The sequence below is a fragment of the Panthera onca genome, chromosome X (genome assembly GCF_046562875.1).
Source record: "Panthera onca isolate mPanOnc1 chromosome X, mPanOnc1 haplotype 2, whole genome shotgun sequence".
NCBI classification, from domain to species: domain Eukaryota; kingdom Metazoa; phylum Chordata; class Mammalia; order Carnivora; family Felidae; genus Panthera; species Panthera onca.
Window position 1 is genome coordinate 52010300 of NC_138357.1, and position 17068 is coordinate 52027367.

General features: G+C 33.3%; 1 protein-coding gene, 1 long non-coding RNA gene and 1 other non-coding gene across 3 annotated transcripts in view; 2 read left to right on the forward strand and 1 right to left on the reverse strand.

Annotated features, from left to right (window-relative positions):
• Nucleotides 1-2019, forward strand: part of LOC145714152 (uncharacterized) — a 37725-nt gene extending 35706 nt beyond the window's left edge. Inside the window, exon 3 of the long non-coding RNA XR_014136796.1 lies at nucleotides 1703-2019. This is a non-coding gene — a long non-coding RNA (uncharacterized LOC145714152). The remainder of the gene's footprint in view (nucleotides 1-1702) is intronic.
• DIAPH2 (diaphanous related formin 2) overlaps nucleotides 1-17068 on the reverse strand; it is a 1007297-nt gene that overhangs the window by 554765 nt on the left and 435464 nt on the right. Inside the window, exons 19-20 of the mRNA XM_081793317.1 lie at nucleotides 10156-10257; nucleotides 8241-8335 (exon numbers count right to left, since the gene is read on the reverse strand). Of these exons, the coding sequence (XP_081649443.1) occupies nucleotides 8241-8335; nucleotides 10156-10257 (197 nt within the window). The remainder of the gene's footprint in view (nucleotides 1-8240; nucleotides 8336-10155; nucleotides 10258-17068) is intronic.
• Nucleotides 11775-11912, forward strand: LOC145714811 (U4 spliceosomal RNA). The gene has a single exon (XR_014137005.1). It is a non-coding gene; the product is annotated as a U4 spliceosomal RNA (small nuclear RNA).

Below are 17068 nucleotides of genomic sequence, written 5' to 3' on the forward strand. Positions count from 1 at the left end.
AGACATTATCACTATATTATTTGACTTAACCTAAATGACATATCAAAAGAAATAAACATAAGGTTTTTAGAATGCTTTAAAGTGAATTCTTCAGTATTAAGGCATTAATATAAAACAAAACAATATAAAAACCCACATACTATGTGATAAAGGAAACTCATGCTAATAAAGTGATAAAGTCAATGCACACTAATATGATTGCCTATATTCATAATTCATAATTAAAATAATTCAGAATTCATAATGAAAAATAATTATGGCCTACACCTTAAACAATACTTGGATAGGGGTATTTGCAACTTAATGAGAATGCATTCTGTCAGTATTTGAACATACACGAATATATTACATTCCTGGAAAAGAGATATTTTAATCACATGGAATCAATTTTCTTTTTGTTTTTGCCTATTCAAATGCCCAAACCTCTGTACTGAAATTTCTAATAAACATTGAAAATAGAAACAAAACCACTAATTGGAAGCTTACTAAATTCTGAAAGTTTAGTAACTATATTTCAGAAATAAAGGTAATTTTGAAGACGGTGGTTCTCAACAAGGGACAATTTTGCCCAGTAGGGGACATCTGTCAATGTCTGCTGGCATTTTTGGTTGTCATAACTGGTGGTGAGAGGCTGCTGCTAGCACCCAGGGAGTAGAGGTCAGGAATACTACAAAACATCCTACAATGTACACAATAGCATTCCACAAAAAATAACTAAGCTGAAATATCAACAGTACCAAAGTTAAGGAACTCTTCTTAGGCATATGCTTTCAGCACTTGTCAAATACTTTTAAGCTTATTTATTGTGTAGTACTTAAGGCATACCAAAATGTAGATACAAGATGATGAATCTATGGGTCTATGGACCTACCACTGAGCTTAATAAACAGTGTTCAATCCCTCTTCTGTATTCCTTCCTGCCTCTATAGTTCATATTTATACTTTACGTAGGAAATCTAGAATTATAATAGAACATTGCAAAAACCATATGGTAAGTAAATATTCCACATATATAGAACGTTTTGATTACTTCTGGATATACAATTGAGAGGAATTAGTTTTGAAGATATAATCAATTAGAAAGGTGTTATAATTCATTAAATATATGACTAGCCAACAATCTTTGGATTCAAAACAAATTTATATAATACTAAAAAAAAAATGAATAGGAAGCTGGTAAAAAAAAAAAAAAAGTGTGATTGTTTGCCATCTGTTAGTTTCACTAAAGGTATTAGAGCCTGGATTCCTTGCCTCCATTTGTCTTGGGCTGAGGGACTTCTGTCTTTTGTCCAGAGGTAGCTTCATAACTCAAGTTAGAGTAGGGATTTGGTATAACCTTGCTTCTCATTTCCTAGTTCAAGGTTCTGAAAGTCTATGCGAGGAGAAAGATGGCACTTTCCAAATTCTATAATTTCAAGGGAATTATTGGTCTACCAGAAACATCACCTCACTTCAATAGGCCCAAAGGATCTTTAGGATGAAAGAGTCAGAATCTTAGTAAAGTTCTAACATGGCTTAAATTCTATAATGGCAGCAGAAAATATGATCTTTGAAGCCACATCTTGTTCAACTGCTAATAAGACCTATCTTTTGTTCAACGTGTAAATAGATTAAAAAGTTTGCATTTTAAAAATACTTTATAATGCAATTACTATAGGAAAAATAATTGTTTAAAGCTACTTTTTCTTTCTTTGTAAAACAGTTGGTATCACTCGTGGATGATGATACAATCAATAATGGTGACGAATACTGGTATTCATCAACAAGAGACACAGAGGGGATGGAAATAAGCAGTCATCACATTTGCTTGGAATAGATATGATTTAATCAGCAGACTGAAAGTAGCAAACAAGGGTCAAAGGAAAGCAGCGAAGAAAGGGAAGAGAAAAAAAAAAAAACAACACTCGACTAACCAGTTAGAAGCAAAAGATGAAAAAGAACAGTAGCTCAAGGATAAAAGTATTTTTAGATTGCAGTAGCATTCCATAAAGTAATTATGTATTCAATCATAATGAGAAATGGGAAAGAAATGCCTTCGAATGTTGCTGTTATTGCTAATGTTTCATTTTCCCTAAAAAAATATTGAAATGAATGTGCTTAATACAAGTTGTTATTTAAGAGAAAAATGTTTTCAATTCTATAGTACTAATGCCATAAAAGCCTTAATTGATGTACTTATAGTCATCAATCCTTGTAAACTACATGAACACATGCAGACTCACAAGGCTGCATAAAATAAAGATGGTCAATAGCCGCGTAAATAGATCAATGATTACAAAGATGGATTGAAGAGACAAAAATGAGCTCTACTATTACACATGCATGAACTTCCTGACTATAACAATAATTATACTCTAGAACTGTTTAACTGAGGGAAGTTGAAGAATCTTTTTCCCTGCAGAATCGATAGATACCCATCTATCTTTGATATCTTAGGAGTAGCATTGTCTGGAATCAGGACAATAGATCAGATGAGTTATGCTTTATTCTAATTATTATGTCATGACCCAATAAAAAGTTACATAATTCAAATAAGCTGTTTTGAGACATAAAGTGACATTGGAAAGACATAATCATGTGGCCACCTGTAGACCTTACACATCTTACAGTGCTTGACACTTGAATGGGTTCCAAAAGAGTAACACAGCCAGCACTGGTAGAAATTATCTGAGAGGAAAAAAGCAAGCTGGAATATTCCTATGCATGTATCACAGAAGGACATGTATAGAGGTATTTCTGTAGCTTCCAGGTGTGAAGGAGATGCCCTAGAGCCATATTTCATTGAGGGGATATTATTAAGAAAGATTAGGGGCTTTATTAAAAAATAATTTATTTAAAATGAAAGAAAGTAAGGAAAGGACAGAGGGAGGAAGGAAGGGAGGTGAAAGGTAAAGGGGTTGGGAGGGAGGGGGGGAAGAGAGGGAAGGAGGAAAGGCCAGAGAAAATGTAGTGGGTGGAGAATGAGACAAAAGTGGGGCACTGGATAGTTGCATTTCCAGAAGAAGTGCATCTGTCCTTTAAAAATAAGGGAGACAGGGGCGCCTGGGTGGCTCAGTCGGTTAAGTGTCTGACTTCAGCTCAGGTCATGATCTCACAGTCTGTGGGTTCGAGCCCTGCATCGGGCTCTGTGCTGACAGCTCAGAGCCTGGAGCCTGCTTCCAATTCTGTGTCTCCCTCTCTCTCTGCCCCTACCCTGCTCATGCTCTGTCTCTCTCTGTCGCAAAAATAAATAAAAACATTATAAAAAAATTTAAAAAAAATCAATAAAAAAAATAAAAATAAGGGAGACAGAGACCAAAAGACATAGAACATTTGCTTAAGGAATAAAAGTGTCTGGTATGCCTATGACCCAGCAATAGCACTGCTAGGAATTTATCCAAGGGATACAGGAGTACTGATGCATAGGGGCACCTGTACCCCAATGTTTATAGCGGCACTCTCAACAATAGCCAAATTATGGAAAGAGCCTAAATGTCCATCAACTGATGAATGGATAAAGAAATTGTGGTTTATATACACAATGGAATACTACGTGGCAATGAGAAAAAATGAAATATGGCCTTTTGTAGCAACATGGATGGAACTGGAGAGTGTGATGCTAAGTGAAATAAGCCATACAGAGAAAGACAGATACCATATGGTTTCACTCTTATGTGGATCCTGAGAAACATAACAGAAACCCATGGGGGAGGGGAAGGAAAAAAAAAAAAAAAAAGAGGTTAGAGTGGGAGAGAGCCAAAGCATTAGAGACTGTTAAAAACTGAGAACAAACTGAGGGTTGATGGGGGGTGGGAGGGAGGGCAGGGTGGGTGATGGGTATTGAGGAGGGCACCTTTTGGGATGAGCACTGGGTGTTGTATGGAAACCAATTTGACAGTAAATTTCATATATTAAAAAATAAAATAAAAAAAAAAAAAAAGTGTCTGGTATGTAGTATGGATTGTTTAAAAAAAAAAACTAAAAGAAAATAACTACTTTAAGTAAGTTATTGAAATTCAGGATATCAAAATGGGTATCCTTCCCGCATCTCATTCTCTTACCCATCATTCCTTAAAATTATCTCCTGTGCTGGGTATTGTGACATACCACAGTATCTGGCATTCTCCCTGACATGCTGGCTCATTTTGTTCTGATTTCTCTAACACCATCCATTCCCTCAACTAGGGTGCTCTATAGAAATACAGTCTTTAACCTTCCACTTGTCACTTTCCTTCCACTACACACTTTGGTAGATATCCACTATCCACTATCTTTGGTCCTCATATCCCAACAGACATTTCTTTGCAAATGATTCCAAAAATCCTATTTTCAGCCCTAATCACCATTCTGACTTCAAACTACATTTCAACATCTTCCCCATAGTGAATTCCATTTCTAGCTTACAGTTAGACCTTTTAAAATAAGGGAGACATTAGTATTTTTATTAATAATCTTAAAATTTTGGCATGTTCTTACTGATTAAATTATATATAATGTATCACATTATATATTATATATATTATATATTGTAATTTATCATATTATATATATAATATGTATGTATAATATGTATAATATATGTATATATATATAATATACATATAGTGTGTATGTGTTTTTAAGTAAGATATTCATCCTGCTAAATAACTAAAATATATTAGTTGCCTGGCAGGAAAGAACCTAATAACCTATACTGAAGAGAGAATACTAGTGTTAACTCTCTGTGAGGCAGTATGTCCTTAATTGTTTTTTGTTGTTTTTGTTGTTATGAGAAGACAATCATCTCATGTGAACAACACACAATGATTATGCATGGATGGAGTTTAGAACAGTAATCAAATAGAACTTACATCAAAGTTAATCTGATGATACATATTTAATGCTATGCATTATCCACGTGCTGCATGGTAATTAGACACAAATTGTAAACAGCTCCTGTGAGAGGCAAATTGATGTTACTTTTGCATCACTGGAGCAAACGTTTTTGGGATAGGAGAGAGAAAGAAGCAGTAGTGATTCTACTCTCTTCTCTTACCTGAGGAAACCAGTTTCCTTTGGGTTCTGGGAAATCAAATAATTGTTTAAATCCAGGACTTTTATCCTTACCAAAACATACTCAGATGTTTGATTTGTTTGGATAAACATAATACTAACTTTAGTAACTCACATGAGTCACTTATCATTTGTGCCTCATACCCAAGTGGCACAATTCCAATCATACGTACTATTAAATTACATGTTAAGTGGTTTTTTCCTGCAAGAAGAAGTAAGAAAATGATTTGTCATTAAGGAGAGTACGGAATGATAAGATATTTTAGAGTATCTGGCATTGAGAAGGAAAGCAATCTGGCTTGAAAAAAGTCCTCAGTGGGAAGCTTTCAACAAAAAGGTGGCTCAAAAATGGTTGGGCAAAGGATGCAAGGGGGTAAACACATGACTATATATATATTTAAAAAAAAGAGCTAAAGGCTTAAAAAGGCAATGAAAAGTCTGGAAAAAAAGGAAGAACTGAGACAGGCTCGGGTCAACCCATTCACAGCGAACAGGAAATAACATGGACACATCAGGTATAACATGCACAAAAGGAGCCTGGGAAGATCTACTCTTTATGATTCTCCATCACTCACCTTCCCAGAGTTTAATCCAAGATTTAGCATAATAATGCGATTTCACAAGCAGTTGCTTTGACTGCATAGTGGATAAAATTAAACCAGCAAATTCAAGAATGTAGACATAATTTAATGACATCTCCAAACTGTAAGCAATCTGTTTCTCCCAACTGGACCAGGCTTATCCAATTTAAAGAGAAACAAATAGGTATTGTTTATGCTACAAAATAAAGTGAAACAAAAAAAAATCTCAGATAATAAAATTCTAGATATACATTTTAAAAGCTTGTTGAATATTAGAGGGATATTCATAAATGAGAATCTTTCTCTGGTTCTTACACTCCCTAAAGAGTTCAAAACATGACTTAAAAAATAATCAATGTTTTGAATTTTGCTGGCAAATAGATGCCACAGTAGCATTCTGCATAATTACATTCATTTTTTATTTACCAAAGTATGTGAAGGAAAAATTACATAGTTTTAATGGGTAAAATAAATGGCTACATTGATTAATTATTCAAAATATGGTTCCATTTTACTATAATTTGATTATAGAGAAAAGACTAGAAAGCTTTGGAATCAGAAATTTATTTGCCTTATTGTGCATTAAAATTAAACTATCCAATTAAGAAAAAAGAGGGAGAATTAAACCCCCTTAGGCTTCACTGTTCCTTCATTCTGACTACTGTGCAAAGAACCAAGGAATTTAGATAGGCAAGACAAATGTGATCAGCTCTCCATTTCTAAGAGAACTATGGACTTGCTACTTGCACAGAAAAGAAAACTTTTTTTTTTTTTTTGACTGCTCCACAAGGGGATTACTTATCAAAGGATATCTCTTACTAAGATTAACATAAGCATGTCATGATAGTAAAGAACCTACATAAACTCATTAAACCTGACTTTTTAAAAATTTTTTTAACATTTATTTATTTTTGAGAGACAAAGAGAGACAAAGTGCGAGCAGGGGAGGGGCAGAGAGGGAGACACAAATCAAAACAAGGCTCCAGGCTCTGAGCTATCAGCACAGAGCCCGATGCATGGCTCAAACCCATAAACCTTGAGATCATGCCTTAAGTTGAAGTTGGTCATTTAACCGACTGAGCAATTTAGGCACCACTTATTAAACTTTAGCCTTATAGAGGGGCGCCTGGGTGACTCAGTTGGTTGGACGTCTGACTTCTGCTCAGGTCATGATCTCACTGCTCATGGGGTTCAAGCCCCACGTAGGGCTCTGTGCTGACAGCTCGGAGCCTGGAGCCTGCTTCGGATTCTGTGTCTCCCCCTCTCTCTGCCCCTCCCATGCTCGTGCTCTGTCTCTCTCTGTCTGTCAATAATGAATAAATGTTAAAAACATTAAAAAAAAACCTTAGTCTTACAGAAAATAGATTTATCTATATTTAAAACGTTTACATGAGGTAATCTGTAATGCAAGCCTATATTTCGAAATGGAGGAACTTCCATATAGACATAGCCTGCCGAAATGACAGGCACTGGTTCTTTGAGATTTAGAGACAGTCTGAGGGGGGCAAAACTTTCACAGCACAAACTTCTCAGTCTTTTTAAAATCAAGGCAAACTTTATAGCTTAAAAACAAACAACAACAACAGGAAAAAACCTACAATGAGTATGCCCTTACTTATAAAATCTTCACAGTTCTTCCTTCCAGAAATTAAACCAGACAGGACCAGACATACAAATAATTTTAACAATAGGCTAGATCTTGTATAGTCCTTTATACTACACTGCACTTTATTTGGTTTAATCCTCAGAATGACCCTGTTTCTCATATGTGAAAACAGAGATTTAGCAAGCTAAAATATTTGCTCATGGAAGGTAGAATAATAGAATAGAAAGAGTGACAGATTTAGAACCACAAGAGATCTTGTTCTGAATCCCAGCTCTGCTACTCTGCCACTTACCATTTATGTGACATTGAGGAACATCTGAAAGTCTCAGTTTTATTTTCTGTAAAATGAGGATAATAGTATGCACCTCACAGGTTTTTTATAGGATTCAATGAGATAAAATATATAAAGTACTTGGCACAATTCCTAGCACATGTTACATGCTTAACAAAGAATAACATTTATCTACTGATCTTAAACAAGGTATTTAACCTCTTGACCTCTCCACTTTTACATCCATAAAATGGTAATAACACTATTTACTTAAGAGTCATTTTGATGATGAAATATATGCAATTTTATGTACAGTGTATAGTATAGGCAGAAACAAACCTAGAACTTATATCATCTATGTTGAATACTTTTAAAAAATATTTACTTATTTATTTTGAGAGAGAAAGGGAGAGAGACACAGAGACAGAGAGACAGACAGAGAGAGAACGTACATGGGGGAGGGCAGAGAGAGAGAGAGGAAGAGAGAGAATCCCAAGCAGGCTCCTTGATGTCAGCACAGAGCCCTGGATCTCATGAACCACCAGATCATGACCTGAGCCAAAATCAAGAGTCAGGACACTTAACCAACTGAGCTCCCAGGTGCCCCAGAAAACTCTTACTGGCAACAAAGCTAGATACTCTTGATTCTATTACCAAAATATAGAAGAACATTTTCTCACAACTCCATTGAGAAGATAACATCTAGAAATACCTGTGACAATGAATCTTAAAAGGAAAATATCCAAGTTACCTGAATTAAGGCTTCACTCAACATGTCTTCATTAACCTCCAGAATGATGTTTTTTATATCTTCATATGGCATACGATATGATCCTAAGAAGATAGCTAAAATAAAAGTAGATTTTCTTAAAACCGGAATAGCATCAAAATTTTAAAGGCCTAATGAATACCTGATTCCCATTTTCATTGACTCAAAATATGAAATTTCTGTCACTAATATTAATCTATAGATAGGAACAAACAAAATTAGTTACCATTTGATGGCCTACACTACACATCTAGGCAAAATGGCCCACTATTTCAGGCTCTAATGTTACAGGTTGTGTATATCCTATATACAAATTATAACTCCTACTAATAACACTGATGACTATATGCATATGCATTTTAGATTGAGCTGGTATGAAATGACTCATGAAAAGCTAGAGATTTTATTTCAAGATGGCCTTTTAATCTGACAGAGAATTTAATATGGAGATACTCAGATACATACAACACAGTACTTCTCAGGAACAACAATAAAGTAACCAAGTACAAAAAAAAAATCACATCAATCTACTCTGAAATGCTCCCACATAAGAAAAAACCGAAGTGTCTGAATCATCATTGTTATCTGAATTTCTGTTGACAATCATGTGGTATACTATTAGTAGCTTTAAATGTTGAACCACAATTTCCCTTGTCAACTTTTTCTTAATTGGGTGTATAGTATGTCATACTGGAATAATTCAACAAATTACCCTGAGAAAAGCTTAAACTTATTCAGAAAGTATTTTTCAACAAGGCATTCCACTTTAACTTCCACTAACTACATATCTGAATGAGAATTCATGCGTTCCTATCACCAGAACATGAATATATTCCTAAAAATTGTTTTTCTTTTCTTTTTTTTTTTTCATGAAAAGGTCTGTATGATTTCACTGGTGCCTAAAGAAAAAAAATTGTCACTGTCTAGGCGAATGATTACCTAGACATAAATACCAGGTGAGATCTCCATAATTTAAATAAATGATGTTGACAAATATCAACTAGCAATTAAGGTCATTTTTTTAAAGTACTGAACATCCACTTTGTAAAGAAAACGTACTGTCAGGTAAGCAATGTACACATTCACAACAGCTATTAGGAGAATGCTTTTCCGACAGCAACATTCATACTCACAGGAGAATGATGACTTGTTTATTTTAATCTGATTCCCTATAGCACAACCCTTAACAAAATACTCCCATGGTATTTCTTTCCATAATTAGAAATGCTTGATATGTTGAAATTTCTCGTGCATAGTGTTTGAATATCCTCAGAATATAAACATAGTCTATCGTGGTTAAAAAAAAAATGCTGAATTAAACACAGAGGAGAGTATATGCCAAAGTAAAACTTAAGGCCTACTTAAATGAAGATGGGTTTAACTGTGCTGCTGCTTGAGCAAAAGCATACTTAAAAATTGATTTGTTGATGGCTTTAAGGTTCACTAACCAGTTTTAAAGTGCAGCGGTTACCAATTTAACCAGTAACATCACAGTTACCTCAACTATAAAGGCATAGTAATAAAAGGATTTGCCCAATGGGCCCAGTGAATACTCCGAAACTATCACACCCAGGCCTGGGCAGAAAAGGAAAATACAACACTCTTTTTAAGTCTGCTTTCTGTCTCACCCTGTCTTCTAACAGTGTTCAATTATCAATTCTTTCCAAAGTTTTATTATTCATAAGTTTCATCTGGTCTATGGAAGGCTAAATTATGATGAGGGTCTCCATTCTGGCTGAATGACAACAAGGCAACTCAAATCATGTTTACACAGAATTTAGTTTCTAGTAGATGCTAAATATACATTTTCAAGGCAGTTACAACTTTGTTTAAATATATTCAACAACTCCTCATCACCACCATCACTACCACCACCTATACACAAAATATCACATACACAGATTCTGGGCCGTTTTGGGATCCAAAATTCTCAATTCTTTCACTTTCTTCTTTGCAGGCAGGGTCTTCTTTTCTTCTGAAGCTTCTACATTCTTTGGAACTAAAGGAAAAATATTGATTCATAAACAACAATGGCACTAATCCAAATACACAGAATAAATTAGTAAGGCATATTAAGTACATTAATAAAGCTTATGCCAAAAAATCAATATATGTGTTTATTTCATTAGTTCAATGAAGAGGATAAACATAATAATACAGACCTATTTAACGGTTTCCCCACAAATTAAATATTAGCACTTAAGCAGAAAAGATAAGCCAAATAGAGCCAAAAATCAATTGCTACTTCTTCCCTAATATATAACATTAATTACTCCTTTACCATGTACCTACAGCAGCACTGGAATTAAATACATAGTAAGATCTCCCTAATTTGGACTAATTGAGGAGAAAGGCAGACATGCATTTATACTAAATTATGCTAAAATTTAGACATGTCTTTAATTCAGTGGAACTGTTTTGAAGTACCTAAAGTAACTTTAACTGCAAACAGGTTGCCATATAAAAATTCCTGCTGAGATTGCTTTGAAGAACAAATATGAACCTTTTGCAAGTTGTACAACAACAGCACCATTTGCACACACATAATTAATGAATCTCAAAGACATGGTGTTTGAGTAAGTTATCTTTGTCTCCAATATTTTTTAGTACTATTTGCCTTCTTAGAACAAAATATTTAGTTACAGTTTATTCAAAAGGTAACCCTCCAGTTTTGAACAGTTCAAATGACCTGAAACTTAAGAAGTAACAGTGCCAAGGAGTGGCTTTAGCACCCCCCCCACCATAACCTCCATTAGCTCTATCCCAGACAAGCCATCACAAAAACCAAAGCAAAAAAAAAAAAAAAAAAAAAAAAAAACAATGTGGCTACCTGCTACGAAAATGAAGCAAATCCCTAAACGCTTCTTAGACAGAAATTCCACACCTACAATTGTATGCATATTTTGGCAGCTTATCTCTTCTAATAAAAAAAAAAAATAGGGCTGTAGGTAATGGGAGCATTAAAAATATGACAAAAATTATATATATATATATATATGTGAAAAATAAAATATATTTTCTCAATCAAGTAGTGATATGCTTTTGTCTCTAAACTCACGCTGCTAAACTTCATCATTGATTCACATGGCCATAATAATGCTGTTCGTTACTTTTAAAAATACAATTTCATTTTGAGGAAATCAGTTTTATTATTTTAATTTATCTGATTTTCACAAAAGAAATCACAAATGAGTTCCTGATTATATTTATAGGAAGAGCAACACAAAACCACAGGATATTTTTGCTAAGCTACGTGTTCATAGATGTTAGCTTCTGGAAAATTTTCTATAAATGTGACAGAATACATAAAATTTTGTAAGTCCATTAACATTCCCTTTGTTTTAATGGTACAAAATATGAGAAAATTAAATGAACTTCTTAGAAAAATAATATCAAATTAATTACATGTAAATAAAGTTGTAGCATTTAGTTCTAAGCTGTAACAACATGTTCTATCTAAAGTGATGCAGAGTCTAACAAGACTACACAATTATTACACTAGAAAATCATGATCTCAGCTTTGCGCAGTGGCACTATCATAGCCAATGAGGTTTATCCGAGGCACGATTATTGCTAATTGAAAATCATGATCTCAGGTAGTTTCTCAAGCTAATTAAATACAATAAAATTATTGCTACTATTGAGAGAAAAATGGCTTTTAATATATGTCTTTAAAAATTATGACTAATGTTCCTCAAAGTATCTAAAAGCACAGTGTCTTTCCTATTCAATAATTAACATTTTAATCTATTCTAATTTTCAAGCCACTCCCAGGTTAAGACAACTGTATATAAAGAAATGACAATCCAAGGTTCATACCCTTTGTTAATAAAAACAAAATCTGAATCATATTGAAATTACTTCTTAGAATCATTCAGAAAATTCTACCCAAAGAAACAGTCAAGAAAAGCATACCAATCTCATAATATGCCTTAAACCCCACTATGAGAGACTAGTTAAACATAAGGATGAAAATGCTGTAGTATAAAGGATATATTAAGATTTTCTGTGAACTAACAAGACTCCTGAGTAAATCAGGCATATATAATGCTCATTTTGTTCAATGACTTCATATTTTTGTTTTTTTTCATTAAAATATATTTCACCTTCTCCCCTTTTCAAATGAACAAGTTGTTTAAAATTAACATTAGATGTCTTAAATATCTAGAGTTCACTGTTAATTTTCTAGTACTAATTTTCTAGTACTAAGTACTAATATATTTCCCTCATAGTATGCAAATTGGCTTTATCCTAGATTGAAGTAATGGTTAAGAATTCCATGAGTGAGCACTGCTGTTGAGAATCACAAGAGCAAAGCTAGTTTAAAATAGTTCCCTAACTAGACAGCCTTTCACAAACAATAATGTTTTGCCATGATCAGTAAATACTGATAAGTGGCTATGATTGTCTTTGATTTTCTTGTCTTTAAAAGCATTCCTTAGTGATCACAACCACAGGCTTAGATAAATAGATAATTTGAAGGAAGGTAAGGATATATGGAACTTATCCAGGTAGTATTAAAGGCTTCATATATTAAAAATGTCCTGCTTTCATAATGACTACAAAATGTTACTTGTCCTAGGGTGATTTGATTACATATATGTTTAAATGCTTTAAAAAAACTTAAATATTCCATAACTTGACTAAAATATAGGCAATTCAACATTTCAATTAAAGCTTGTATAGACATTTCTCCAAATACAACATACATATAGCCAATAGCTATACGAAAATATGCTCAACATGACTAATCATGAGGGAAGTGCAAATCAAAACCACAATGAGATATCACCTCACAACTCTTTGAATGGCTATTATCAAACTACAAAAGATAAGTGTTGGTGAAGATGTGGAGAAATTGGAACCCTTATACACTATTGGTAGAAATGTAAAATGGTGTAGCTGCTATAGAGAGCAGTACAGAGATTTCTGCAAATAATTAAAACTAAAACTACCATACAATCTAGGAATCCTACTTTGGTGTATACAACCAAAAGAACTGAAATCAGAATCTCAAGGAAAAAGCTGCACTTTATCTTAGTACTGCAGTATTACTCACAAAATAGCCAAGAGAGGGAAAGAACCTAAACATCCATCAAAAGATGAATAAAGAAATGTGGCATATACATATAACAAAATGTTATTCAGCTTTAAAAAAAGAATAAAATCCTGCCATATGTAATAGCATGGATTAACCTAGGGAACATTATGCTAAGTGAAATAAGCAAGTCATAGAAAGATGAATACTGCATAATTATGAAGCATCTAAAATGTCAAGCTCATAGAAACAAAGTAGAATTGTGGTTGCTGGGGATTGAGGGAGGGTGAAGGCGGGAGTTGCTGTTCAATAGGGATAAAGCTTCAGTTATAGAACATGAATAAGTTCTAAAGATCTGAGGTACAAAATTCTAGCTATAGTTAATAATACTGTACTGTACGCTAAAACATTTTTGAGAGGGTAGAGCTTATGTTAAATGTGCTTATATCCAAAAAATTATAATGTACAAACTTAAATTATACTGATTCTGTAATTATTCAAAATTATTTGGATGCGACTGAAGAGATTTTTTTAAGTCTCAATACAAAAACTTCAATAATTGATTTTTGTCCTCAATGGCCCTATGGTCCTCACATTCATAATGAGTCCTCCAAATGTGATCTCTCCATATGCAAATGAAAAATCATATAACCACTGGTTTTAAATCTGATAGGTTAAATGAATTTGAGTGCTTAAACTGTCACTGCTAATTGACCAAATAATAATGAAACATCATAAAATACTGTCTGTAGAAACATAATGATGTATAATAAAGACATTTGTATTATTATTAAATGCGTTAGCATCAAGATACTAATTATCTAAGATAAAATGTCCATGGAACATTCTTAGATTTCCTTTAATACATGGAGTTTTATATGCAATTGTACTATAACTTCATTCCTTTACAACTGAGGGATGCTCATTAGCATAAATAAAGTAAACATGGCTATATTCTTTTCCCAATCTAATTTAGGCAATGTTCAGGCATCCCCTATTAATGTCTACTATCTCAGTGGATATATATAACATGTGCCAAGATGTTTGTAATTTGTAGGAAATATTAAGATATTATAAATGGGTAACATTGAATGATTTACATAGTGGTAACCATAAATCATAATAAATTTTTATAACTACTGTATCTCAAAATTCCAGTGAGAAAGATTGATTCCTAAAGTCAGCATCAATACTATTCATTCATTTATTCATTTATCCAGCAAATACTTATTAAACATCTACTATATGTGAGCCTAGGCACAAGCATACAGTGGTATATAAAACTTAAATGTCTACTCATATTTCTTAAATATGTAGTGATAATGTAAACTACTAATTATGGAAGTATCTCCAGAAGATATCTAACTTTTGTAATTTTCTTTAGCCATGGTAAATAGCTTGAGTGAATATATGCATATCACTTAGAGAATTCTTTTTGTTATTTGAAGTAGTTCTGTATTAAAGAATACTGTATCTTTGAATCAGCATCAACTGATGTGTTACATCTTGTTATAAGGAGTATGTGGAAAAGTAAAAATATGACACTTCTAGTAAGTGTACTATATATAAAACCAGGAAAAATAAAGCCATTAACAGTAGTGTTAAAAACCACCCAAATAATTTATGTAGCATTGTGTATACATATATGAATATCTAATAATGCCCAACTGTTGTTTTAGACATTTCATACAAATGTAAGAATTGTGATCTCCCTATATAAATACATATTTTCCCATGTGTATACAATTCCAGAAGTGATTCTAACTATATAGAAATAGTTTTCATATATTAGTTGAAATAGGCATTAAACTTCAATAAATAGTTTTATGTTAAAATGAATGCAAGTATGACAATGGCAGGCAGGGGAAATCTATGATTTCTGTGTAGTAGCTGCAATATTTTTTCATTAACTGTTATTTTCTATTCTTTTAAAATTCTCTTTATCCTTCTATTTATGGAAATATAAAAACACAAATGAAAATGGGGAAACAGGGGTGTCTGGTTGGCTTAGTTGGTTGAGCACCTGACTCTTAATTTTAGCTCAGGTCATGATCCCAGGGTCGTGGGATTGAGCCCTGTGTCAGGCTCCATACTCAGCATGGAGTCTGCTTAAGATTCCCTCTCTCCCTCTCAGCCTCACTTCCCTACTTATGTTCTCTCTCTCCCTCAAAAACAAACAAACAAACAAATGGGGAAATGGATATTGATAGATATATATAGATCGATAGATATATATAGATAGATATATCACTCACACAATTATTTACATATATATGTATATATCACACAAAACAGCAAAAGAGGAAAGTCTAATAAGAACTACAACAGTGATAGTAGTACTAGTTGTAGTAGTAACCACGATCACAATCATTAAATCACCAGCAAAATCAACTTTTATTAAATACCTCTTCTGTCACCTTATATAATAGGTATTGCCACTATCATTTTATGAAGGATGAAACTAAGGAATGGAAAAGTTGAGTAATCTTCCCAAGATCATATAGCAAATAATTAAAAGATGCTCAACCTCATCAGTAATCATGGAAATGCACATGAAAACAATGAAATAGTATTTCACAGTCATCAAATTGTAAGTGACAAAAATGTTTTGTAATGCCAAGTATGGATGAGGAGGCAGAGAAATAAGAATTTGTGCCAACAGTGGTGGTAAAAATTAGGATAAAAAATATAAAATATTTATTACCATCTAATATATTTAAGGTGTCTTATCATAGGTATAACCCAGTCTTTCCATTTATAGGTCAAACAGCCAAGGGAACAAGGATGTTCACTGCAGCAATATTTACAACAGTACAAAAACTGGAAACAATTGACATTCCAGGGGTTACAAAATGGATAAACAGATTGTGGTGTGTTCATACAATGGAATACAACCCAGCATTTCAGTGACTATAACACAGCTAAATATTTCAACAAGGATAGATCCCAATTACAATGTTGAATGGAAAAATAAACATGGTGGAAAATGTTGCATGCAGTGTAATAGCATTCATCTAAATTAAAAATGAAACACAAAATAATCTTATGTATTGTTTATAGAGTGTGTGTGTATATATATATATATATATTTATCAAAATTATAATAACATGGAGTAGATACTCAGCAGATTAATGACAGTGCTTTACTTGGGGGAAGAAAATGATACTGGAACAAGTAGAAGCCTGGAAACCTCAATTTTATATCTAATGTTTTATTTCTTTAAAAGCAAACATTTGTAGTAAATATGACTAAATGTTAACATTTTTTTTTCATTCTGGGAGGCTGGTACAAGGAGGTTTCCTATATTAGCCTATGCAGATTTTCATTTTTCAAGTAGATTACACACACATACATACACACACACACACACAACTTTTTACAGTTTATAAACTATTAGTCTTGGCAATCCATGGACCAAGGGTATATAGGAATCAGAAACAATAGGGGAGAAAATAATAAAAACTACAGGTGAAGATTAGTCAGATAGGTCAGCAAGCACAATTTTGTTTTCAATTGTTTTTTGAATCTATTTTGTGAGGAATAGCACATTTGTTTACCAAACCTTGAGAGGGAAAGCTGATGCAATATGCAGTATGAGATTGAATTTCCTTCTCTTATATGCTGCATATTGCAGCTGTGAAGCTTCCCCTCTCTGCGCTACCTCCAGCTGTGCAATAAGGCATCCCACAGAAAGGTAGATTTCATTCTGACACTAGCATAGTACCTGTAGCCATCAGAATGGCATTACCAAGAGTGTTTGCAAAGTTTAGA